Genomic DNA, 26,137 nt, shown 5'->3' with positions numbered 1-26,137 from the left:
ATTCTTCCTCGAATTTACTCCTATCTTCTACCCAAGTTCTTCCTTCCCGTAGGAAAAAAGACATCAACTAGATTGTATTTTATCACAACTTGCCATAAAGTCTGTGCTACTTTGCAGAATCAATGAAGCCATGCCTTTCCCATTATTGCTAAGCAAAGACCAACACCATGGTGAGTGTGACTAGCCAAGAATCACAACTCAGTACAGACACTGAATCTGAATGAAAGAGTTCTTTCACTGAAACCTGTATGGACACTGGTGTTCTCTCTCCACATTTCCTATTCGTGGAGCAAGTAGCTAAAGAACAGGTTGTCCTGATCTTTTAGATCCATCATCAGAAATTCACTGGCTGAAATTATTCAGAGCCCAAAGGATGCAAACAGTGAAATTAGCTCTTTACCAGGCAACATTAGATGGAGTGCTGAGATAAAAAACGGTTAAGAATTCCTCTTTTACAATTTTATATTCAAGAAACCCTGCTCAGCTTTCAATAGTGTTGGTAGGAACAATCTAAATTTCTGCACTGAAACCTCAATACAAATAGTAGTATTTGATTAAAATGTATACACACCTTTGCCCAGAACTTCTAAGAATTTACACCAAGGAAATAATCAGGGATATCCACAAAAATTCACCTCCCAGGATGTTCAGTGCAGTCAAAAATCAGAAACAATTTAAATGCCTACAATATGGCAGCAGCTAAATAAATTACAGCATATCCATAAAACAGAATACTACGTTGTTATTAAAAACGTTTTCGAAAACTAATGACATAAACGAACGTTCACCTACGCTACGTGACAAGAACCAGAGTGCTGCTAACGTTGATACAGAGATAGGGACTTAGAGAGAAAATAGGCAGGAAGGAGCAATACAATGTTCATATGGCTGTCTGTGAGTAGTAGGTGAATGTTTTATTTGTTTTTCTTTATTTTCTAGATTTTCACAAGGCACACTGGTAGTTTTTGTAATCCAAAAGGGACTGAAAGAAGCGTAGTAGAGAACGTCAGCCCTTACTTTAACACTGGCTCGGGCGTGAGCATGGTGCAGTCGATCTCCAGGATCTGCTCCTCCTGGATAAAGTGCTGTCTCCAGGTCTGAATGATGTTGTTCTTCAAAGCACAGCCCACTGGCCCGAAGTCATACAGACCACTAACACCTGTAAAACACCAATGAGGAAAATGTGCACTTCCCCTTGTCACTCTGAACAAAGGAAGACAAGGAAACAGGACAAACTGATACCGGTCAGACTTCACATACTCCCTAAACACGTATGAAAGTCAACAACTGAAATCCCTCAGTACTGGAGAGCCTTACCTCCGCTAGCTGACAGAAGTAAAATTCAAATGCTCTTACTGTCTACTACTTCCACAGTAAGAATTTCAAGTAGGATTAGCCAAAAAGAAAAAAAAAAAAGAAAAGAAACAAAAAGGAAGGATGTCTTTCTATATACAAGAAACAGAATGAAAAACGATTACAGTTTCTGCCATAGAAATTAGAAATTAATTTGTTGCATCAGCTGACAACAATAATCTAAAATTTTAGCACCTACTGTAATTCTCTAATTTATTCTTGGATATTTGAGCCACTATTTAAACCTCAAGAAGTTAAACATTTAGAGATCTGCTGAGCCAAACTCAAATCAAGTTTCAGTGGCAAAGTATTAAAAGTCTATATTGTTTAAATGATCTGTTGACTATGAAAACTATCGTTCTATATTTAATCAGTGAATTATATTCACCTACATATGTTCACATAGCATTCAGAAAGATGTAGAGATTTATCTACATACCATGTTTCCCCGAAAATAAAACCTAGCCAGACACTCAGCTCTAATGTGTCTTTTGGAGCAAAAATTAATATAAGACCTGGTATTATATTACATTACATTACACTATACTATATATTATATTTTATATTATATTATGTATTACATTATATTAGACCCGGTCTTATATTATAGTAAAATAAGACCCGGTCTTATATTAATTTTTGCTCCAAAAGACGCATTGGAGCTGATTGTCCGGCTAGGTCTTATTTTCAGGGAAACACGGTACCTATGAAGAATGTTTTCTCCTGGTAGTTGCCATAAAGGATAATCTAGGGACTCTGGTTTATCTGGTTTACCACTGCCCTTCTGTGGAGGTGCATGGTATAGGTGCCCTGTGTGACAATGGCCCTCTAATGCTCCAGTCTCCATTGCATTTTAAGAAGTCTAACATGTACATTTGACGCTTGAACAACATGGGGGATTATGGGTGCCGACCCTCATGCAATCAAAAATCTACTTGTAACTTTTGACTCCCCAAAAATGTTAACTACTAATAGCCTACTATTGACCGGAAGACTTACTGGTAACATAAGTCAATTGACGCATATCTTGTTTGTTATATGTATTATTACGTTGGTGCAAAACCAATTGCGGTTTTTGCAATTGTTTTTAACCTTTTAAATCTCAATTAGTTGTGCACCAAACTAATATATACTGTATTCCCACAATAAACTAAGCTAGAAAAAAGAAAATGTTATTAAGAAACTCATAAGGAAGAGAAAATACATTTACAGTATTTATTTAAAAAATTCCACATATAAGTGGACCCGTGCAGTTCAAGGGCCAACTGCATATTAAATGCTTAATACCTGGGCCTCCAACAATTTTATTACACTGTAATGAAAAAGAAGCCATCTTCAAGAATAAGTAGGGTGAAGGGAAATAAAAACTGATTTTACACCAAATGGCCGATTCTAAACAAATGCAAGAAAAATATCTACCCTTTGCTTCATGTGACCTCATACAATTAGATATCAGTTAGCAAGCCATGTTTTTAAGAACAATATTAAAGCCACTAATAACACAATTGTTCTTTCTGTCACTAATCTCCTACCTCCATAAATAGCAAAAGCTTGATCGTAGAAAAACCTCCTCTTCAGGGTATCTTCCATTTTTGCTCTGTCTACAATGTCATCTTTGGGTTGTAACGCCAGCTCCTAGATGGGATTTTTAAATAGAAAACATGTGATTGGAGGGATGAGTGGGAATTTGAATTTATATATATGAATTTAGTTTATTCCTCAGCAAAATTCAGTCTAAAATTTATCAAAATTTTAATAACCTTAAAAAAAATAGCAACCTCAGGGTTTTCCTCCCCCTTGGAGTTACAGAGAAGATACCTTTCCTTAGTTATTTAGGAAAGTATATGATCATTTCCAAGACTACAAGCCTATGCTGACTTAGACACAGACATTGATAAGCAATATCTGAATTTTTAGTGGATCACTGAGGCAAAATACTGGCTTAAAACTCCAAACTGTTTCAGCTTGGTGATGGGAGATTTATCGTCTGAAAAATTTGAGAGTGTGTATCAGATGGACAGACCTTCTCCTTAGCAGAAAAAAAAAAAAATTGTAAACACAAAACCATTATTTCTGAGCACAGGAGAATTCACAAAGAACAAACACAATGCCTTCCAGGGAAACTCATGAGGCACACTGAGCCTAGGATATGGGGGGAGGGACAGATCAGGGACCAGGAAGGCTTCAGAGAAAAGGTGACATTTTTGAGCTGCACATGAAAGGATGAGGAGTCTGCCGCCAGGCAGAGGAGATGGGCAGGCACTCTGAATAAACGGAGAGAAAGCAAATGGTGCTTGTTCAGAAACTTTTCTAGGTCTTTCTCACCCACAGAGATTAAACAAAGATGAATAATCCTATACCTACTTATGTTTCCTATTTTAGGATCCCAACACTCACCTTTGCTTCCAGAACCTTCTTCCGGGCTTTGAGCTCAGCCACTGCTTTGTCTACATCTACTTGGGGTGCTTTGTCTTCTTTCAGTTTTCGCACAAGATCTCCCTAGCCAACAAAGAGAATATACAGTCAGGACTGGTTTCAGAAGTCAAGAAAAGTTAGGAATGAGTTTTTAAGCATGCCTTTTAAAAAGCATCTGTATAACATTCAAATGTTTATTATGTGAAAGGTCACTGTGAATAACTAAAGATCTCTCTTCAGCATTTATAATCCAGAAGAACATACAAACAAGTACACAAATAACTATGCTCTAAGGGCTTAAGGTGATTATTAATAGTGTTTTTTTTTTTTTCCTTTGGGGGAAGGGGACAGCTGGAGAAGGAGGAGAAAAAAAGCACTGATAAAAAGCATAAGAGAACAAGATTAGTACTATGAACAGAAGAACCAATAAACTGACCACCCTCCTTGAATCTCTCTCCTCTCTCCTTACAAAAAATGACTGTCTTAGTTTTCCACCTACTTCGCTGGCAATTTCTTCTCAGTTACTACTGGATCATCTTCTTCTGCCCTTTACTTAATTGTTGGATGTTTTTCCTTGTTAGTTTCTCTAGATTACTTTGTTCACGTCCAACAACCTACCTCCTGTACACTGATTCCCACACTTAAAATAATGCGGTGGAATAGGTAATCTGGGACAGCAAACAAACAAAACACTACCTACACGGTCCAGGAAACTCCAAGCTGAGAAATGAAGTTGTCAAACTGACAGAGCCCTTGGGTGCTGAACAGAAGCCACTGCCCTCTGGAGGAGTAAACCTTCCACTCTTTTAGGACTTTCCAGATAAATGTCACCAAAATAAGAAGCACTCAGCTCAAAATTAAAAAACCCATGAGGAAACAAGCCACCATGAGTGACAAATAACAAATAACAGAATAAGATGCCCCCAAAGTATTAGAATGATGAAATATACTTTTTAAATGCTTAAGACATTTTAAAAACTAAAGGGAGAAATCAAAAACATGAATAAAGTACAAGAGACTATCAAAAACAATTAGGGAATTTGAGAAAGAACTACACACATCATCTGGAAATTAATCACTGACATTAAAAACTCACTGGACAAATTTAAAGGCAGATTAGATACAGTTGAAGAGAGAATCTGTGACCTAGAAGACAGACCAAAAGAAAGTATCCATGGACAATTCACAGAACGAAGCAGAAAGACAATGAGTTAAAAATATAGATCAGGTAATAAGACATAGAGAAAAGAATGAGAGTCTGACAATCCAGAAGAACAGAGAAAATTTGTAAGAGATTATATCTGAAAAGATAATGGCTATGAATTTTTCTATAATTGCTCAAAGGCTGAATTCTCAGAATTACGAAGCACAATGAAATCCAAACAATATATAAAAGTTCACACCTAGACAAGCTGTATAATATACAGTACCCAAGAGGGATTAAAGACCTGGGTTTTAATACTTGATCAGCTGACTGTGAAATCCAAGCAAACTAAAACCTCTGTAATATCAGAGTAACAATACTAACCTCATTGGATTGTTATAAAGAATACATGAAACAACTTAAGTAGACTATTTTCAGTAGTACCTAACACAAAGTAGGCACACAAGTGTTTTATAGCTGTTATTATGCTATAAAAACCCTCAACTTGGTTGTGGCCTAATTGTTTTTTACATGTATCAAACCCATCTTGTTTAGAACTGAATTATTTTTCTCTGCTCCAAACTTGTCCCTTCTTCTGTGTGTTGCTCTCCATTTGTTAATGGCAACAAAATCTACCGTTTCCCACACAAGAAACATCAAGTTACCCTACTTTTCCTCCCAACATCTGGTCAATTTCACTTCAGAATTTCAAAGCTAATCTCTCCCTTTCACCTTTCACAGAGGAGACTACTGTAACAGATTACTAGTTTGTCTCTCACCTAAAGGTGTCTCCACGATTACACCAGGCACCAAATTCCCTAATTCATGTCATCTCTTTCCCATCTTAGTATGCCTTCTTTTCACAAACACATAGCATCCCTCATTTGGTGACTGATTCTACCTCAATGTCTTCAACTGTATTTGTCCTCTTATTCAAAAGTGCTTCCCTTTACTTAATGAAATGCTACCACATCCTCTGTGAAGTATTTCCCAAATATTCCAACCTTACAATAGCCCCTTGGAGACACTTCTCCCTTGAAGCTGTCTCAATGAGGGTAGGTTTTTTTCCAATATCCCTCTGATCCTCAGGGGCGGGAAATGGAATAGATGTCCTCCTTATTCCCCTCTGTACTTTCAAACCGATGCCTCTTTCCTCTTTGTAAAACCCCTGCTCCTTTAAAGGGCTTGTCATCATCCCTTCCCCTTACTGACATTTTCCAAGCTCCCGCCTACTACTCCACATTCAATGACAGCCTCCCTCTCCTGCAATTCACGCTACTTTACAATGCCCCTCTCAGGAGGTGAAAAAACTGTTTCTAGTTACCTGAACCTTGAGCCTGACTCTGCTTACATATAATCAGAAGTATTTTCCCAGTTTTAACATACACTCAATGTTCCAGGGATGCACCCAGGAAAATGCAATTTAAAGGAAGACTATACCTTGTTTTATTCAGTTTTACAAAGAGTTGTTAGTATTCGAAACAAACAAAACCACGTGACCCACAGCAATGGTACTGTGGTGTTTGAGCAACCAACACACTTCACCTCTAACAATGTGCACGTATAGCAAATGCAGTCACAGTAAACGTGTGTATGAGCATCTGCTTACTTCAGCAGAACTGCCAGTGGAGTCATATCCCCAAATTTGCATATTAAAATACATATTATTTTAATAGCAATTCCTTTTTATCTCTTTGTATTATATTTAGAGCATTACATGTATATATGTTTTTTCTATAATTAGATTTAGTATGGATTTCGTAAGAATTTCATTACAAGAGAGTAATGGGGAATTCCAAAATACCTGGTATAAAAGGGGAAGCTGGGTTTGAAAGCTCAGAGCTACTGAATTCGTTTTTCCTCTTGTGTACAAATAACTCTGGTCTGTCATTATACTATCCTAGCAGTTTTTATCCTACTATCCTGAGCTCTCTAGCTAATGCAATGGCCCCAGTCAGCTTCTAACTTTATTTCAGCTTCTTCACTACACTGACAAGACCGGAAATCATCCCATCAATGCACTGGCTCACCTATGTACATGCATTTTATCTGTCTCTGTCTTAGGACAGAATTTGGGCATGTCAATTCTGACACTCAAATATTTGTGGACTGATATCATAACCTAAACCCAGCACAGTGCCAAGCACTCAATACTCAGTAATATCTACTGGTTTACTCTTGACTCATGCAGTGTTCTTTTCGCTTCCTCTATTTATCAGATCATCTGTCTCATAAATGTTTGCTAACGGTGCTTCTTGATGGGGATAAGAGCTCTGTGAGAGCCTTTATCCTGAAGAGGCTGGCAAGTAGTAACTCTGTTTGAATGTCTGAAAGAAGCAGGCCAGCGATTCTTTTGACTATCTACCCGTGTGTCAAGTACTGCCAATCTCTCATATTTCATCTCCTTTTTCTGTTGGAGCTTCCCGAAGGGCACTGGCAAGCCCGCCACAAGTAAAGTTACAGGGAGGAAGAGTTTAAAATTAATCTCTTTCTATCACTTTTAAAATCATGATTTGTAATGACTGAATCCTGAAAACAAAAGAACTGGAGGTGATCTTAACATGGATGAAAGTACTTAAGGATTCCTAATTTCTAATTATTTTTCTTCTCTCTACTTCACCACCCAACTGTATTTTGTGTGTATGTGTGTGTGTGTTTTCAATGAAACTGATGTTAAACGTCATCAATGTCTCTAAATTAGCCTTAAGAAACATCAATAAGAAGCTTAGTTCCTGGATAAATTCTTGCCATAAAAACATATATTTGAACAAAGAGCCTGTGATTATAAAGCAAAGTAGTTATTAGGTGAGATATCATTCTGCCGGATCTTCATGGATCCTTCATATATATCAGGACACATATTCAGCCGGCCAAGAAAAAACAAGAAAACATTTCTTCTACTTTGCAAGGTGTTTGCCTTTACACACATGGGGCTAGAGGGTTCTGGTTTAGATTAATGGGTTCGTCTCAGATTTCCGAGTGTTTTATAGCTATGGACAAAAACTTCATAAACGTTTTATTTGCCCTTTGTGGATTAAGCAAGAGCTTTAATAGGCACTCTCAGTTCAGAAGATCAATGCAGAGAAAAATCCAGGGCTCTTCACCCTAAGTCTCTAACTACTACTAAGATCTGGGTTTTATCTGTAGCCTCCCAATTACAGTACAAGAAAATATGAAACATCAAAACACAATGTTAATTCACATATCTATTCCTACCGTTAGTGATTTAGACAGTAAATCATCATTTAAAGACCACCCAAGAACTCATTAAAAAGGCTTTTCTACTACCCTGTCTTACCAAATTCAGAAGACATCAACGATTTGGTAAAACCAACACTCCACTAAGCCACACTCATCTCAGAATGATACCTAACATTTTACCAAGAACTTACCATGTATTATGGGCAGCACTGTCAGTACTTACATGAACTACGTATCATATTTTAATGTTTATAACTCCAGTCCTGTATTACAGATGAAGAAGTTTGACTACAGAAAGGTTAACAAATTTGCTGAATGCCACCAGCTAGTAAACCGTGGAGTCAGATCCAAACTCTGGAAATACAACTTCAGGGATATAACGAAAGCCCATCCAGCAATTCTTCAAAAACCTCTCTTATCTTGACAATTAAGTTTCAGCTCCTGGAGGGCTATTCCAGTCAACAGACCACACTGGTCTTCATATAAATCAGATACGTCCATTCCCTTAAAGCAGCAGTTCTAGAAATTTGGTCCCAGAACCTCTTTATACTGTTAAAAATTACCGAGGACGCCAAAATGCTTTTGTTGTTGTGGGTCATTTCTATCAATTTTTACTGTATTAGAAATTAAAATGCAAATTTTAAATATTTATTAATTCATTATAAATAACAGTAATGAATTTTCCAAAATTCTAAAATTTCCTAAAAACTTAATTTTATTATTGGCCACAAATATTATCAGTTGTTTTCTTGAAATGACAGTCTCACTTCACTCATTTTCCCAAAAAATGAATGCCCAGTACCCAAGACTGAATAACAATACTTTCGCAGACATTTTACAAATAGTGTTCAATTAAAAGAGGCAGATGGTTCAGCCTGTAACTCAGTCATACAAATGTTTTCCCTGACACAGTCATCGTATTTCAATATGCTTTATGCATACCTCCCATTTTGTCACACGGAAAATTAAACTGATGGATGAAAACAGGTCTGGATTTAATAAAATTAATCATTTTTACTGCTCCGTCAGGGACAATCTACAGCAAAACTCACTTCTTGTTTTCTTTTTTAACTGCTAGAGTGTGACGAGTAATATAGTGACTTAGCTTGGTGTCCCTCACTTGATCAGTGCTAAAGGCAGGCAGTTTTACCCACCACAGCTTTTGCACCATCAGGCAAATGTGAACACAGTGAAAAAGGAAAACAGCATCTTATTATAAAAATGGCTTTGACCTTGGGGACTTCCAAGGATTTGCTGACCACAATTTGAGACCAGTGCCCTAGAGCAATAGATCCAAAACAAGACACTGCAGAACAGAATTTTCATTACTATATGGTAAAAAAAAAAAAATTAAAAAAAAATGTTTTAGATCTTTTTTCAAAGCTAAACCTACTCAATATAAATAACTTCTTTATTCTGACTTATGGTCTGCCTTTTTTTCTTATATATTAAAATATCCTTTTTTTAATGAAATGAAACATGAATTCAGGTGGCAGTTTGATGACTGTACTCATTTTTTAAATGTCCTTATTTGGCAAAATAAAAGCTGGCCACTCTATGCTAATTCCTAATATTTTAAAAACTAAATTGTCCTAGAGTGCCCTCATCAAACAACTAATGCAGTAGTTTTCCTGATGTTCTGAAGCCCTCCTACAAGTTTCTAACTAATCCTCCAGGAAATAATATGCCATGGGAAAATATATGTCAGTCAATCAACAAACTAAACCTTTAAAAGCGACAGCATCTACACAGCCTAGTCGATTAGCAAATTAATACGAAACACATATTTGTCGGAAACACATCCCACTAACAAGACCTGGTGATAAGCACCTTGAAATTCCCACTCCAAGGATGTCTTCAATTGCATACACTTCACAATGGAAATATGCAAAATGGATAGATGGGACAGTGTGTCTCATTTCCTCAGAAGCAAAAAACAAAATGGGTTTACCTAGATGTCTTTAAATTCCCTTCCAGCTGACACTGGAATCAGTGTGATCTAAAGTTCATATATGTGTGGTCCTGGAAAATTAGAAAAAGAACGTGAACTAACTTACATAAACTAACTTACATACTCAGAAAATATCTTCAAGTACAGAAAAAATTAACAAACAAGCCAACATAAACAATACAGAAGATAGTAACGGCACGGGGAGGTTGTTCCTCCATCAGTTTACTTCAGTTAACTACTTCCCCAGTTCTGACTACAGATGAGTAATTTGCACTGCACTTCCAGACTAACGTGGCAGAGGGAGGGGTTTGAGCATGTGTTTTGGTTTTCTTTTCTTTTCTTTTTTTTTCTTTCAATTAGATGTAGGACATGAAAGTGAAGGACATGAAAAAAAAATTGAGAGTCACAGAAAAGACAAAGGGACCACACCTAATTTTATTTGGGGATCGTGGGTTTAGGGAGACGGAGAATAAGCATACACAGAGTTCCGATAACAATAATGAAAAACATTAAGCCCATAGTGAACTTGCAAAACAAAACACGACTGAATCAGTCAGGTTCACACTAGCAAGAAGTAGACACTGCAAAGTGGCAGGATTTGCTGGATTTGTGGCAGCTCTGCCCAATGAATTATTTCTGAGAGAGGGTTCCACCCTCCGTAGCTAAGGCAAGTTATTGCATCAGGCGCCCGTGCAGGAGAAACCCGTTTCATGTTTACTACGAAGTCATCGATCCCCGGGCTCCTATTCCAAGCTTTTGGCTCTACCTGACTGGACGTGAAAATTCATCTGAAATAATCCTGTCCTCGTCCTCTCTACATTCAGATATCCACGCAGCGCCCTAGGAAAAGCGGGCCTGTACAAATAAATCACCAAGTCCTCCAGCCATAAAAACGACCCTCCCTTCCGCAAAAGCAAATTTCGAAACGCTCCAAACGAAGGATGGCTGACTTCACCGAGCAACTCAGCAACATTCACGGTTCCCCAGGTTTACGATCTGAAACTCACTCATTCCAAGTGGCCCTTTCGGAAGCCAGAAAAAAATGACAGGAGCGAAGGATGAAGAACTGACATCATTATTAGAAAGGGAAAAAAGAAAAGTTCAACACGTCCCCACATCCACGTTTCGACTACTTGTATTTTCTCAGCCGGTCATTCGGCAAACTAAGCGCTGCCTGAAGGAAGGTGTCAAGGAGGAAACACCCCGCAAAGCATCCCGAAGAGTCCGGCTGAGAGGAGAGAAGCCGCAGCTTCGGCCCGTGACCGACCAGGGAAGGACTGGGACCCTCGCCACCCACGGTGCACAGGGAACACAGCGGAGGCTGGACAAGCGAAGTGGAGGTTACTGAGCTCGGACAGGAGGAGAAGCAAAGGGTCACCGATCCCAACGCCATCGGGGAGCGAGGAGGCGCGGGCAGCAACAAAGATGGGAAAGGAGGGCAGATCGCGAGCGCGCGAGCGATGCAGGTTGTCCAAGGGGACCCGAGGGAGCCCCCAAGATAAGGGAAGGACGGCGGTCCGTGGGAGGGACGGTGGCCGACGCACCCGGGGACCTGGGTCCGAAGTGGCGGAGGCGAGGAAGATGCCAGGAAACCAAGGGCTTCCAGAGAAGGAAGGCGAGGGGTCACGGCCAGGTGGGCGGGCGCCCGGGGAGAAAGAGGCGAGGATAACCAGGACGGGAGGGTGGCGGGTCGCGCCCGGCCAGAGGGAAGGCGGAGTGCCGGTACCTGCTGGCGCACGGCTAGCCTGAGAGGTGCCAGCACCTCCTCAGCCCCGGCGCCGTCCATGCTGCTCCGGGAGGCGGCGGAGATTAAGGTCGGGGCGGGGGCGCGCGTGCTGACGGGCCGGCGAGGCAGGAGCAGTGGCCGGGCCGGGAGCCGGGGTGGCAGCGACAGCAGCAGAGCGGTGCTGGCGGCTCTAAGCAGCGCCCGGCGCGGAAAGGGCATGAGCCGGCGGCCCTGGGCGGTGCGGAGAATACGGCGGCGGAAGCGGCGCGCGCGGCCCGGCCCCGAGCATGATGAAATCGCCGCGTAAACGCCGCGGCGCGCGCGCAGCCGCACATTCCACACGCCGCAACGCGGCACCGGCTCGCCGCCAGCAGATTCGACACAAAACCCCGGAAGAACCCGGGGGCCTTCGGAGCTCCGAGAGGGCCAGCCCCACCTGGGACGCCCGGGAGGGCTGCGGGGTCGCAGGTAACCCCCTGCCAGCAGCGTTGCAGAATGATGCCTCCGGCCACCCCGAGGGTGGACGTTCAAGGACACAGCTCCATTCGAGACATGCAAACTGAAACTCACGCGGACCTTCAATGCAAAGGCTTGCACACGGGCGGGCGCTGACACGGGCTGACACACTGGGAAACACACTACTGTTTCTGTTCTTCTGCCCCTTAGGCCTGAAAGGGTCTTAAAACATCAAATCTGATAGGGGTTTACATTCAATGTTGCTCAAGCTCAGATGTTTCTCAGATGAGGAAACAGGGCAAGAGGGTTTAATGACTTGCCCATCTTCACATATCCACGCCTTGCCAACGTCAAGACAAAACTGGGGAAAGAGAGGAGGGGTGACGGACTTTTGGGAGAAGATCAGTGCTGGGTGAGCAGGATTTGAACCAGCAGAAGTGAGGAAAGGAAAGAGGCAAAGAGACGAGAAAAAGCAGGGAAACATGATAAAGCAGGGGAGTGGAGATGAGCTATCCAGGAGCCCGGATTCCCTGTGGTCTTACCTCAGCGGACCTGCCTGTTGGAGATGGCTCCCTTCCTCCCTCCTGTCCCAAGTGTGGGTTAGCTGGAAAGCTGGATTCCCTTTGCATAGAGGGAATAGAAAAATAAAAAATGGTGTTGTTATTAAAATAGCATCGCCAAGAGAAGGCCTAAAATGAAGATGATGGGAAATGCCCAGTGATGCAGTAGGACGCTCCTGCACTGAGAAGAGTGTCAACTGGAGAAGCGACAATTGGAGACCGGTTGGACAGTATCTCCTGAAGCCAGCCACACACACCTTCCCTGTGACCAACAGTGCCACCCAGGAGTGTACACGAGTAGACAGGCTCACCAGAATGAAGACCTTTCCCAGTAGTAGGAAAGTCCATGTTACTTTTCTGCCTGTTCCAATTTGTAGAATCGCACATTGTGAAAAGTACTCACAATTTAGCATCGGCAGGGAGGGCGGCTGAAGAACCTTTTGCAATATGAAACAATTTGTATTTTTAAAACTTTTATTTCGAGATTTGATATTTTATCCATCCTAATTTTTCTTTGGCTTTGCTTTAATAGGTAATTTTTCATTTATTTTAATACTTTTAAATATGAAAAACGATCTTAATTTTTATATCTGCTCTTATTTACATTGTTACTAGAACATATTCAAAGTCTGTATCCTTTGAATCCAGTTACATAGTTTTTAATTCTTTAGATCAATACTGTCTCCCATGTTCGTGTGACGACAGTCCTACCACTGGTCTCCCAATCCATTCTTCCCCCTTCCAGTCCGCCCTCCCCACGGCTGCCTCAGTGATTATTGCTAAAAGGCAGAGCAGTGGCATGTTACACCTCTGCTCAGGATGCTTCACTAGGTCCATGTGGCTCTTAGCAGAATTTCCTACGTCGTTTTCCTTAGAAAACTACCTCTGCAGACAATAATAATAGCTTATAAATGTTGAGGGCTTACTGTGCACCAGTTAGTATTATAAGTTATGTAATTTATTTACCAATCTAATGAAATAGGTTCCATAATAATACCCATTTTACAGAGTCGGGATTCAAGGCACCAAGCTATCAAACACCTTGTCCACAGTCACGCAACTACTACATGAGCAGCAGGGACAGAGGCAGTTGTAACATGTAGCTAATGAAACTACTGAAGCTGTAAGTGAGTTTCAGGGACCCTCATTTGGATGGGCTCTTTCAAGGACCCACGACAGGCCCTAGCATTGTATATACACGGTCATAGTTGTTGTTTTTTCTTATGAAAGTTCTTTTCTTTATTTGAGGAACAAACTTTGTGCCTACATTGAAATGTACAAATCTTAAGTGTGCATGTCAAAGGATTTTGACAAATGAATACCCTCTTATAACCCACGCCTCAATCAAGAAAAAGAGCATTTCCCTCAATTCACAGAGTTCCTCCTGTCTCTTCCTACAGAGATACACAGGAGGACTGCCATGTGAAGACAGTGACATAGCTGTGACCCCAGGAACAGCAAGGGTTGGCGGCCACCACCGAAGTGAGGAAGGGACTCTATCCAGAGTCCCAGAGGGCGCCTGGTCCTCCTGATACCTTGACTGTGGGCTTCTAGCGTCCTTAACTGTGAGAGGATACATTTCTATTGTTTTAAGCTACTGGTTTGTGGTACTTTGTTACAACAGGCCTAGGAAACTAATATAAAGATCATGGTTATTTTTTCATCCTCTCAATCTTTATTCTTTCTGATTATAAAAAAAATACTTGCTCCTTGGAAATTTCAAATATTACAGCAATATATAACTTAGAAATTGAGAGACAGAGGGGGAAAGAATAAGGAGGCAAGGGGGCCTTATATTTTTTAAATATATATAATGTATCTGTGTTACTTGCATTGTTTTACAGAGTGAATAACCTCTGCATTTTGAAAATATTTTTAAGTGGTACAATATGGAAAGTCCTTCAAAATCGAATATCTCAGTGATAAACACTATTTTAGCTGGGTCCACAATTTGTACTATTTCTAAGCAAAGACAAGTCCATTTCACATACATACATAATTTCCTACATAAGTTAGGGAGGACTCCCTCTCTCTCATATGCTCTTTCTGTAGGCGAGGGGAGAGGCGAGGCTGTTTCTCTGGGGCTCTATTTCCCTCTGTTGTTCTCTTTCTCCTTTCCAGAAGCTTCCAACAGTTTAACCCACTCCTTAACTCCTTTGAGTTCTAGCCAAGGGAACATGATTGCACTTGCCGCCACCACTTCCCAGCCTGGCCTATATGAACTCCCGTGTGTCACCCTCCATGCTGTTCCCTTTTCTGCTGGCTGGAAATCCATGTCCCTGTGTTAAAGATGGCAGAGCCTGGTTCCTGAGTGATGATGTGGAACAGAGCCCATTGCCCCACCCCTTTCCGATAAGCTGTTTGAACTGGTGACATGCGTAAACAGTACATTTCCATTGTGTTTAAGCTATTACACATGCTGATCTGTTTGTCAGAGCAGCGAGCTTGCCCTAACTACTCCACAAACACTGGGCCGTGTATGAGAAAGGTGGGGAGGATATCTGGGACACGGGAAGAGGGAGAGGGTGAGACGAGCAGCTGATTGACCAAAGTCCAGTTTATACACACCTTTTCAGGAGTGTGGAGGTAGGCAAAGCGGGGCTCACTCCCACAGGCTGATGGGGAATTATCCAGAGTGAGTGGACTGACTGGTGGGCCCTGGTCCACTGCCCTGGGTGAGCATCTCTCCAGCTTTCTGATGCCTCTACTTGAAGTGAGGTACCCACCCCTTCTCCTTCTCCTGCTGCTTGTCCTTCAAGCTAAGGTGTGTGCAGAGTTCCCAGGAGCTGGTTTTCTTCCAGCCCCACACCTCCAGGGTTCTAAGGATGCTTCCCAGACTTGGTGTGGGTGGGAAGACGTCACACGCCTAGTCCCAGCTCCTCTTCTAACTCTCTGGCCTCAGTCTCCCCTTCTGAACATGGAGGGGGACTACACCTGACCTCTAGCCCCTTCCAACTCTTACTGTGGGTTTGTGAATTTGTGACTTAGGGAAGCAAATCTCTAAATGGAAGGAGAGCAGGTCTCCATCTGTCCAGCAGAGGGGAGCAGCTCCTCACAAACCAGCTCCCAGGCAGAGTGGGCTGTGCAGGGGCGCTTGCAGGCCTGGCCTTCAGAGGGTTGCTGAGCAGAAATCAGCTTTTGACCCAGAACCCTCTCTGCTCCCCCTGCCTTTAGATATTTGCACACAGGAGCCGTATCCCCTTAAAAACTGTCCAATCCCAGGTCCCTCAGACCTTCCTCTGTAGCACGGTTTCTTGATGGTCACCTTACCTGGACAAGTTCCGGTTGTTAAACTCCCCCACATCAGGGCCCAAGACCGGACATGATATACCGGGTGGATGTTCTAACCAGAATCAAGGGAGCAAGACCATTTCACTGCCTTTGATGACGTGACCTGAGACCATGTGAAGGACGGTGACTATTGTCACTCCAGGGTGGGGATGAGAGATGACGGGTTCTTCGGCCACCAGGAACCCTTCCATGGGTACAGGGGTGTGGTGAGGATGATAAACCTAGAAGAAGGGAGAGTATCCATCTAGGGGCTCAAGCCAGAATTTTTTATTCTGAACTTGACATCTTTCTCTCCTTTACCCACCAAATACAGTTCTTGCCTATTTTATTTATCTCCAAGCCTCTCTAAACTCTGTTTCACCTCTCCCCCCACCTCCATCATTTCTTACCTGGATCCCTGCAATCCTAGCCCCTTGCTATACTTACAGTGAGCATCCCAATTTGGAAATGTGATCATGTGACACACACACATGCACACACACACTCACTCACACACACACACACACACACACACACACACACACACACACAGAGCCTACCCATGACTTCCCATATCCCTCGAGATAAAGTCTACTCTCCCCATAGCCTACCTCTCCGTCTCCCTCTGGCCAGTCTCCCCACACTCTGTGATCCAGCCTTACGGACCTCCAGGGGGTGTGGCCTTTTGCCTTTGGCCTCTGCACAGACTCATGCCTCTATCTGGAACCTACTTTCATCTCTATCATCCCTCTCCCACATCACGCCCCAAATCTCCTCAGTCCCTTCCACCTGGCTTATGCCTTATATAAGGCAGAGTTCTTGGATACAAACAGGAGCCATTCAGGCTAGTTCAAGTGACAGGACATCTGTTGGAGGGACAGCTGGGAAACTCCAGAGTGAATGGAAGCTTGGGGGCCAGGCTGAAGAATGCTCAGACCTGAGACAAGAAGCAGAGAGTGGTGTATTAATTAGGAATTGCATTTGGCTACACGTAACAGCGACATGAAAAACAGAGGCATAACAACACAGGGCTCTGTTTTTCTCTCATCCAAAAAGAGGTGCAAAGGCGAGAAATCCAGGGCAGGTGCAAGGCATAAGGATACAGGGGCTGAGTTCTCTGAGCGTCTCTTGGCTTTTCCCTCAGGGCTAGTTCAAGATGGCTGATGAAGTAAGTGCGGACCACTAGGCTCACTTCTCAGGCAGGAAGGATAAAGAAAAGGAAACTGCCTCCCTCGTCAGAAGCCCTCCCAGAAGCCCACTCAACAATGTCTGTTGACGTCTCATTGACTAGAACTGGGTCATGCTGTGATGATCAATTTCATGTGTCACCTTGACTAGGCCACAGCACTCAGGTATTTGTGCAAACACAATTGGATGTTGCTGTGAAGGAACTTCTTAGATGAGGGTAACATTGAAATTAGTAGACTTTGCGCAAAGGAAACCTCTATAATGTGGGTGAGCCTCGTTTAATCAGTGCAAGGCCTTTAGGAAAAGGCTGAGATCCTCTGAGGATTTGGCCCTCAAGCTATAGTTTGGAAACCCTTGTCCTAGGATGGCTGACAAGGAGATAGAAAGGACAGTGTAGGAGGGGAGAAAAAACTGGCATGAGAGCTAAGGGAATACTGGCAAAAGAGGAGCCCTTTAAATCTTCCGGGGACAGAAAAGAGGACATTTCTTTGATGTTACCCAACAGTTTACCTGCCGGGGAGCAAAGCGCAGAAAGGTGTGTGTAGCTAGAAAGGCTGTCTTGCCACCTCAGGGTTGGCCAGACACGCATCCTCGTTAATTCCACAGGTCACACCGGCCAGATGCCAAAGGACGGTCAGCTCCGGGTGCTCTGCTCCTCCTGAGAACAGCAGGTAGATAAAGCTCTGTCAGCACCATGGCAACCAGATCGCATTCTCCTACATCAGGAGGGTCAGTGAGCGCACCCCTGCCGGCTCTGATCCATTAGTGTGCACTGAGCTCCTTTCAAGGCCAGACCTGTGCTGAGTGCTTGGAACACAAAGACGTATAAACCCAAGGACTCCAGGCTTTAAAGGAGTCCACGGGCTGAAGGAGGAGACAGAACTTCTGTGCAAAGCCAACAGCGTAACAAGTGATCCAAGGAAGGACCACATCAAGGCCTGCGGGAGCGGCTCCTCCCACTTGGGATCAAGGACCTACCTGCTGGGCAGCTCTGAAGAGCTGAACTTGGCAATCAGTGAGACTTGGTCGAAAGGCTAAGCTGGGAAGCTTGAAAGCCATGGATGGCACCTTTGGGGAACGGCAAGTGTGGCCCAAGCCCAGGGCTCTCGAGGGTGCTGGAGGTGGACAGGGAGAGGCCCAGAGGTGATGAATCCAGAGCACGCTGCTGACACAGTTTACACTGGGGTCCATCACAACCGGGCGCCCCATCCAGGGGCCATTTATCGTCCACTGTTCACCCCAGCCCTTCTCTTAAAGGATCCTGTCTTGATATCATGATAGCATGATGCCACCATCTCCTGATGTTTCTTCTGCAGTTCTGGCTGCTGTTCTCACTCTTCTTATTTACTTCCTCGGTTCCTTAAATTCTAACCTTCTTCTCAGGCTATACTATCTCTAGGTGTCTTGGAGGCAGACCATATGACTCTCCATTTCTCTTTGCATCTGGGTCTCAATTTCTCTGACCACGAGATAAGCCCCCTATACACGTCTAGGAATGTGGCTGCAAGAACCCCAGCATAGTAATCCCCATTGGGGATCCCCATATCCACCTGTAGGTCAGTGTCTCCCCTATCCATCTACCAACCCTGGGGGAGGATCTGACTGATACTGGTTGGGTCCTATGCCTGCCCTGGGACCCCTCACGGTTACTGAAGTGATGGAGCTTATGATTTATGATGAGAGAAATGAGGTGCCATGATGGACCCCCAAAGTCACACTGAATTAGAGAAGAGCAGTTCCAAAGGCAGGCATGTTAGTCGGGGTCCTAGTTGGGAGACAAAAACTACACAATGGTAACAGGGAAAGTTTAATATAAATGATTACTAACTGACAACAGAGGCTTAACCACTAAGGAGTAAAGAGAACTCTCAAGAATACAGGAACAAATGAATGGATAAACAAAATGTGCTATGTACATAGCACAATGGAATATTATTTCACCAAAGAAAGGAAGAGAATTCTGACACGTGACAACATGGATGGACCTTGAAACCATTTCCTAAGTGAAATAAACCAGACACAAAAGGACAGATATCGTGTGATTGCACTTACACGCCATGTCTGGATAAGGCAAATTCCTGGAGACAGAAAGTAGAATAGAAGTTACCAGGGACTGGCAGAGGGGGCTGGGGAGTTACTGTTTAACGGGTACAAAGTTTCAGGTGGAGATGATGGAAAAGTTCTGGAAATAGATCACGGTGATGGTTACCTAACATCGTGAATGTACGTCATCACACTGAATTGTGCACTTCAAATGGTTAAAATGGTAAACTGTACTTCCATACATCTTACAATAGATAAAAAGAATACGGGAATGGTCAAGGTAGAATCCCAAATTTTCCTAATAGGCTTATATAGCTCACCACCCTTTTTGTTCTGGTCATTACCGAGGAGGCCACCACGGGGAGGTGATCCCTTTCTAGGCAGGGCCAACATTAGTGACTGTATTAGTCTGCTCGAGCTGCCATAACGAAATAGCACAGGCTGGGGGGCCTAAACAACAGACATTTACTTTCCAACAGTTCTGGAGGCTGGAAGTCCATGATCAAGGTGCCCCAAATTCAATTGCAGGTTAAGACCCTCTTTTGGACTTGTAGCCGGCTGCCGTCTTGCTATGTCCTGACCCCACCTTCTCTATCTCTGTCTCTCTGTCTCTCTTTCTCTGTGCACTCCTCGTGTCTCTTCCTCCTCTTGTAAGGACACCAGTCCTGTTGGATCAGGGCCCCACCCTTATGACCTCATGTAACCTTAATTACCTCCCTACAGGTCCTATCTCCAAATACAGTAATGTTGGGGGTTAGGGCTTCCATCTATGAATTTGGCAGGTGTGGGGGACACAATTCAGTCCATAACAGTGAACAAGCTAAAGAGGAGGTGACAAGGTAAAGTTCGAAATCTTTGTAAATGACTTTTTTAGGAGGCTGTTCCAATGCTGAGTAATATCAGATGCCTAATGATGGCGGGAGCACAAGGGCCCCTTGTCTGAGGGCGCGTTGTTGGGTGGCCATCGCAGTTTTAACTGTAGATGGTCTGGAAAGCTGAAAACAAGACACAGTTTTGTTTCAAGGGCCATAAGGGCCTGGCCAGTGTTGGTTATACAACTACTGTATTCCAGTGCCTGGTATATCATAGGCGCTTAATAATTTCATAAACATCAGGTGTCTTTGCCTATCTAATTCTTTTCAACTCTTCTATTTCCGTTTCATTTTGCATCCTTCCAATATTTGCAGCAGTGTTTTTTCTCCCTTGGGCTAACTTCCATTTTCCTTGATTCTATTTTATTTTCCCACTGTTTTTCCTGTACTCTTTCTTCTTAGAGGCAATCATTTCATGATGTTTTTAAATGCCTGGCAATTGTCTGGTTGAGACTTTTCCTGGTGAGGGTCCTGCATCTGCCACTTTCTTTGCCTGTCCCTTGCCTATGCTGGGAGCGACCCTTGGGGCGTCCTCTGTGATGACTCATCTTTGAGTGAGTGGAGACTTTCCTGGCCCAGCTCTTTGCTGGCACGTCATGTGGGAGAGGTTAGAGCAATGTGCCCATTAGTTGGAAGTTTCCTCATGACCCAGGGTTTCGGAGGTGAGCTTGATCAGCTTCACTTCCCAGCTTAGGCTCCATCTGGCAACCCAGAGAGAGTGGCCTCTGCGAAGGAGATTGGCATGATTTAATTTTCACTTGTTTTTCATTTGTTGCTTAGATGATGAGAGCAGAATTTTATGTCCCGTGTTTGGGGACAGAGACAGAAGGTAGAATGACAGAGTGCCTGCACCTCAGCCTCACAGAGACCGGGTTTTTGCAGCGAGAGATGCTGCAGGCGGCGGAAGATGGTGCTTCTGCTTCAAGCCCAGGTGACCAGGATAGATGCCACAGCAGCGCAGAAACACCAAACCTTCTCCCCACTCCTGCTAGAATCCTTAGCTCAGACAGAACACTGCCTTGTTTTGGCATCATGTCAACTGACATCTCTGGTTACAATGGACAGAAACCCGCCTGGCTAATGCATGCAAGCCCAGCTTTTCTTTCTCCTTCGACTTGTTCCTGATGCCACCATCAATGACACAGCCGTCATCACCACAACTCACCACCCTCACCACCGGCACCTGGGCCACAGATCCCAGATTGGGCTGGAAACTTTTAAGACCCAGTTAGGAGTCTAAATGCTTGGACAACTTAATCAAAGGAGAATCTAGTGTGGATCGCAGAGTCAAAAGAGTAATTGAGTATCAGACTCTGTATAGAGTGGGCTGCTCTGGACTTTCCATGTCTCTCAAGGGCCCTACCTCCTTCAGATTCCCTGGAAAGAGAGAGTCTCATGTTTCTCAATCATGTCAGGGAAGAACTAAATGTATCAGCTGCCAAAGGCTAATGTCCACTATTTTGCTTTTGCTTTTATGAAAGAAATCGCAGGCAGTACCTGCTTGAGTTTATCCTCCCTAGAGAATGCCAGACCATTTCATTCACTCAAAGTGAAGATCAAAGGAACCAAATGGTAACAACAGCCAATGTTGTTACTAATAACCCCACAGTCCTTACCTGGGGGAAAACCAACCACCCTCTTCACCATGGGTTTCACATGACAATATGACACATGTCTGGAAATGTCTATTTGCTTTTATAATCTCTTTATATGCTCTAGGTTATGCTGGCCCTTGGGTCTTTGTTTAGCTACTAAAAAAATTTTGATCTCAGTTCAATGACCCATCCACCTCCCTGCCTGCCATGAGGTGTGTGGCACTCAGGTGAAAAGCTTTCTGGAAACCTGCCTACAACCAATTCAGTTTAAGAGGAATTCTGACAGGGAGAATTTGGAGAGGATTCAATTAAATGGTAAAAGGCTTAGAAATGGGACCTACATAAGAGAGAAGAATCTGTGGAGAAGAAAAAGGTGTTTTCTTACACTGAGAAATGAAAACCTGAAGCTATTACCGTTGCGACTTTGTTCAGGCAACGAATATGATACCTACCGGAAGTCAAACGATGGACTTAATGTGAAAGACACCCCAACAGGTAAGACACAGGCCCAGCCCCACAGCGCACTGAGCAGTGAAGAGCGGATCTGAATGTTGCAGCAGAATCACCAGGCACTGAGGTCAACACTCCATTATATTTCAATTGCCCTGTTTTCCATATGATGAAAACAATGCCTGCTTACTGAAGAGAATTTGGAAAACGAAGAAGAAATTTAAAACCATCTTTGGTCCTGCCACCAGCGGTAATCACTGTAAATAATTGTATCTTTTTTTGGAAGTATATATGGTTATACCACTAAGCACCAACGTTGATGAAATGCATTCCATGTGCCAGGAACTGTGCTAGACTCTCACTGAATCTGCATGGGAGCCCTATGAAATGGGTACCGTCACTGTCACCATTTTACACATGAAGAGGCTTTGAGGTTAATTGCCCAGTCTTGTAGCTGTAAATGGCAGACGTAGGACTCATCCAAGATCTGTCTTATTCCCAAGCTCTTATCCAGCCCAGGGAACAGAAGGACCCAGCCAAGACTCATTTAGAGGAGCAAGGCAATTCTGAATACAGCCCTCTTGGCTTTCGGGGACTAACGTCTGATCCCTATGAAGACACAGGGGCTGAACACGCTCTTTTATCCTCTAAAAGCAAACACAAACCCTTGGGCTCTTTGGGAACTCTTTCACAAGAGTTTAATGCAAAGAGGAGAAAAGCCTTCTTTGTCACATTCCTGGCAGAGGGCTGCGCCTGCTACAGTAGTGCTGCCACCTGGTGGAAGGGATGGTGTACGACAGGGCTGGTCCAGCAAGACCAGCCGTGAGAGCCAGACAAGACACTCCCTGGGATGGAGGAGAAATATTTGGAGAGAAATTTGCAAGTTTTGCATTTGCAGGTTGGGACAAGACTTATCACTGCTACTGTGACCCTTTAGCTCTCCCACATCTTGATGAGGCTTGGAGAAACTCAGTTATGTATATTTTCCTATACTTACAAAATGTTTTCTTGTATACTTTATTACAACGAAATTAACTCTGATGCTCACGCACTTAAATACTTAGTACATGTACTAGGTAATTGTCAGGAGTGGGTCGAATGGCATCTAACATCACGAAAGGGGCGCAGAGTAAGTAATCCAAAAGGGCTCTCTCCTGGGTTTGTCTATTCCACTCTGCCTAGGATGAGAGGATCTCACGCTTCCTCACGTCACCAGCAAAGCACACGCTTAGTACTGTGCTGGTACTAACAGCAAAAGTGCCCTCTTGCCCATGCTCTCATGTATGTTGGCTCCTTGACTTAATTCTCTTTGCTAGTCCCTGTTCTAACAGTTCTAACATAACTTAGGAAATTGTGATCATTGTTTGACATACAGATGAAAAGTCCTGTCCAGATGCTGGACAACACAAGTACTCAAGCGGCTGGTTTGAAAATTTTATTTACCAACAGTAATATGTCTTCTCTGTTTTCAGCTGATAGAAAATAAGGATAGCTACGTAACATTCTAGCGTTTGTAAGACCTGGATTTGTTCATTCAGGAAAGCCTTACTAATCTCAACTTCCTAAACTTTTCATTAGTCTTGCTCTTCAGATCAGCTTACATTACCAATTGTTTAATAATATTAAAATGTTAAGAAATGCATATGGCCAACTGAGTTATAATATTTTTAAAGGATTTGCTCTTGTGAACTTCGGACCATATTAAAAACTATTTAGAATTAGTTATTCCACTTCTACTGTCTATATAAATTTCACAGTATCATCTCTTTGATATCACAGTGATTATATCATTCTATAGTGTCAACTTAAAACTGTAAGGCCAAGATTCTAGATTGACTTTGAGACCTTGGATTAATAACTGAGTTAATTAATGAATAACCTTTGGATGCCCAGATGATGTCTTAGCAGATCAAAATTCCAAAAGGTAGAGCATAGAAAAATAAGAAAGCATAGTTTTAATAGATCGGCCCTTGCTTCTTATTTTTGTTCTTTAGGGAGTGACCAGCGGTTAGTAGATGAACACGTGATGTACAAATGCCTTTGAGTCAATACTAGCACACATGTTACTGTTTGCCGAGTCGGAGACACGCAGAACGGATGCGTGTAAGGTGTGCTTATGGTCCACCAGCAGGGGTCAATGCAGGGCTTGGTCTGCTGAAGGTGCTCGAGTATGTCCGACGGTGCTCGGCTACTTCCGTCCCAGTTTTCTTTGTGCCTGAGTGGGAACAGGAGTTAGTTTCTTTGGTTAAAAGTTGGAATAAGGTGGGCACTGCCATAGTGGTTGCAAAGAGGTACAAACATGTAAGGTGATGGGCGTCACCGTGACCTTTTGTTGGGTTTTCCAGGAAATTGCTGTAGTTGTATTAGGACATGGCATATGTAGTTTTATTCAATGTGGTATATGCTTTATCTTACATGATATGCTGAAAAGAAGTATTGTCCAAGCTTGGTTAAAAGCTATATAGTTACCATTTAACTCTACGTGTGTATCTAAATATATACAACTAAAGGCATACAAATTAGTAAACAAAGTTTGGGAATGAGAAATATGGTTCAGAAAAAGATTGGTCTTTGACTATCCTAGTTTTTGCTTTTGCCATGCTTTTGAATCATTTTTAAACAAAAATTCTTCATTTCTGAAAAAGTTAGGATTGCTAATAATTAGCGTTGCTTGTCACTGTTTTCACTTTAAATTGTCCATCTGACAGAGACTGTAATAATTTTCTTATATTTAGGCACATACTATTTATGCTCTTTATGTATGTTCATATCTCATCTGATAACTCTTTTATTTTGCATTTTCCATATTCAAGCCCTAAATTCGAAATATTAAAACTGTTCCAATATATTTTGCAATCTGGACACCTCTCAGATGGCTACTGGGCAGCACCTACAGTGGTCTCACCTTTTCATGGAAGACATATTTGGTTCGTCCATCTTTCTCTTAGCTCGATCACTACAGGGCTCTCTATAACACACATGCCAGAAGCCCTCCCTTCACAGCCAAGTGCTAAGTAGGCCTCTTCCTTTCCTAAGCAGATGTGAGAGCACCTCCTGACTTTGGGCGCCCTGACCATACTAAATCCCTCACAGTTGTGTTTTAGAAGTGCTCTTGCAAAAGCTGAAAACTCATCACCAGCCCATGGCCTACCTTAGCCAGGTTTCTCTGCTTTGTTTATCGCAAAGAACCAGTACCTCTGTAGACACTATTTTAGCTCCACTTCTCACTCACTGCCCTCATAGGATTTGATGTTCAAACCTAATGGCTTCGAAACAGCGCGTAGTAGTTATGTGCGTTTCACCCATGACATTTCTTCACTGACTACTTCCCATGTAATTGTCAAGCACCACTCCAGCCTGAGTGATCCAACCCGAGAAAACCAATCTCACTCCCCCTACTAATGAAAGTAAAACCCGTGACTCCTGAACGGCTCTTCAAACTCTCAACAGTCCATGTCCTGACTGACACTCCCTGGGGCAATGCTGACATGCTGTTTTTCCATGGTTCGTATCTTAAAAATAATCAAAGTACATTCCGTGCTGTATAAGCTGTACCCATCTGCCTCTTATCAGAGCATACCACCTTGTTGAAGATTTAAGAATTCAAGACCACTCACTGATAGCGTGCATATATGCCTTTGGGTCATTCAAGATTTGGCACACAATGAAAGCAAGTGGATTTCCTAACTTCTTTGAGCGCCTCAATCCAAAATGGAAAATGAATCAATAATGTATTAGAGACAAAACAACATCTGAAAGAAATATGATTTTTAAAATACTATGAAAAATACTACTTAAATCCTACTATAAATGTATACTAGTAATACTTTTGAAGCTAAAGGAAATGCCCTAGCCATCTACTAAGCAAAACAAACAACCCTTACTGATTTTCCCACAATTGTTATTATTATAT

At 42.8% G+C, this 26,137-nt stretch overlaps 1 protein-coding gene and 1 long non-coding RNA gene across 2 annotated transcripts in view; one reads left to right on the top strand and one right to left on the bottom strand.

Moving 5' to 3' along the window:
• The window catches only part of GARS1 (glycyl-tRNA synthetase 1), a 41,652-nt gene extending 29,552 nt beyond the window's left edge, over nt 1–12,100 (bottom strand). The window contains exons 1-4 of the mRNA XM_074340945.1: nt 11,791–12,100; nt 3,751–3,852; nt 2,886–2,988; nt 1,018–1,159 (exon numbers count right to left, since the gene is read on the bottom strand). Of these exons, the coding sequence (XP_074197046.1) occupies nt 1,018–1,159; nt 2,886–2,988; nt 3,751–3,852; nt 11,791–12,009 (566 nt within the window). The 5' untranslated portion in view covers nt 12,010–12,100. The remainder of the gene's footprint in view (nt 1–1,017; nt 1,160–2,885; nt 2,989–3,750; nt 3,853–11,790) is intronic.
• A 131-nt stretch (nt 12,101–12,231) lies between these two features.
• LOC141573218 (uncharacterized) lies at nt 12,232–14,469 on the top strand. The gene is made up of 2 exons (XR_012498925.1): nt 12,232–13,338; nt 14,207–14,469. It is a non-coding gene; the product is annotated as an uncharacterized LOC141573218 (long non-coding RNA).
• The last annotated feature ends 11,668 nt before the right edge of the window (nt 14,470–26,137 follow it).

This window comes from Rhinolophus sinicus, linkage group LG09 (genome assembly GCF_036562045.2).
Source record: "Rhinolophus sinicus isolate RSC01 linkage group LG09, ASM3656204v1, whole genome shotgun sequence".
NCBI lineage: Eukaryota > Metazoa > Chordata > Mammalia > Chiroptera > Rhinolophidae > Rhinolophus > Rhinolophus sinicus.
The sequence above is the reverse complement of the archived record's forward strand: the minus strand, read 5'-3'. Positions and strand labels throughout refer to the sequence as shown.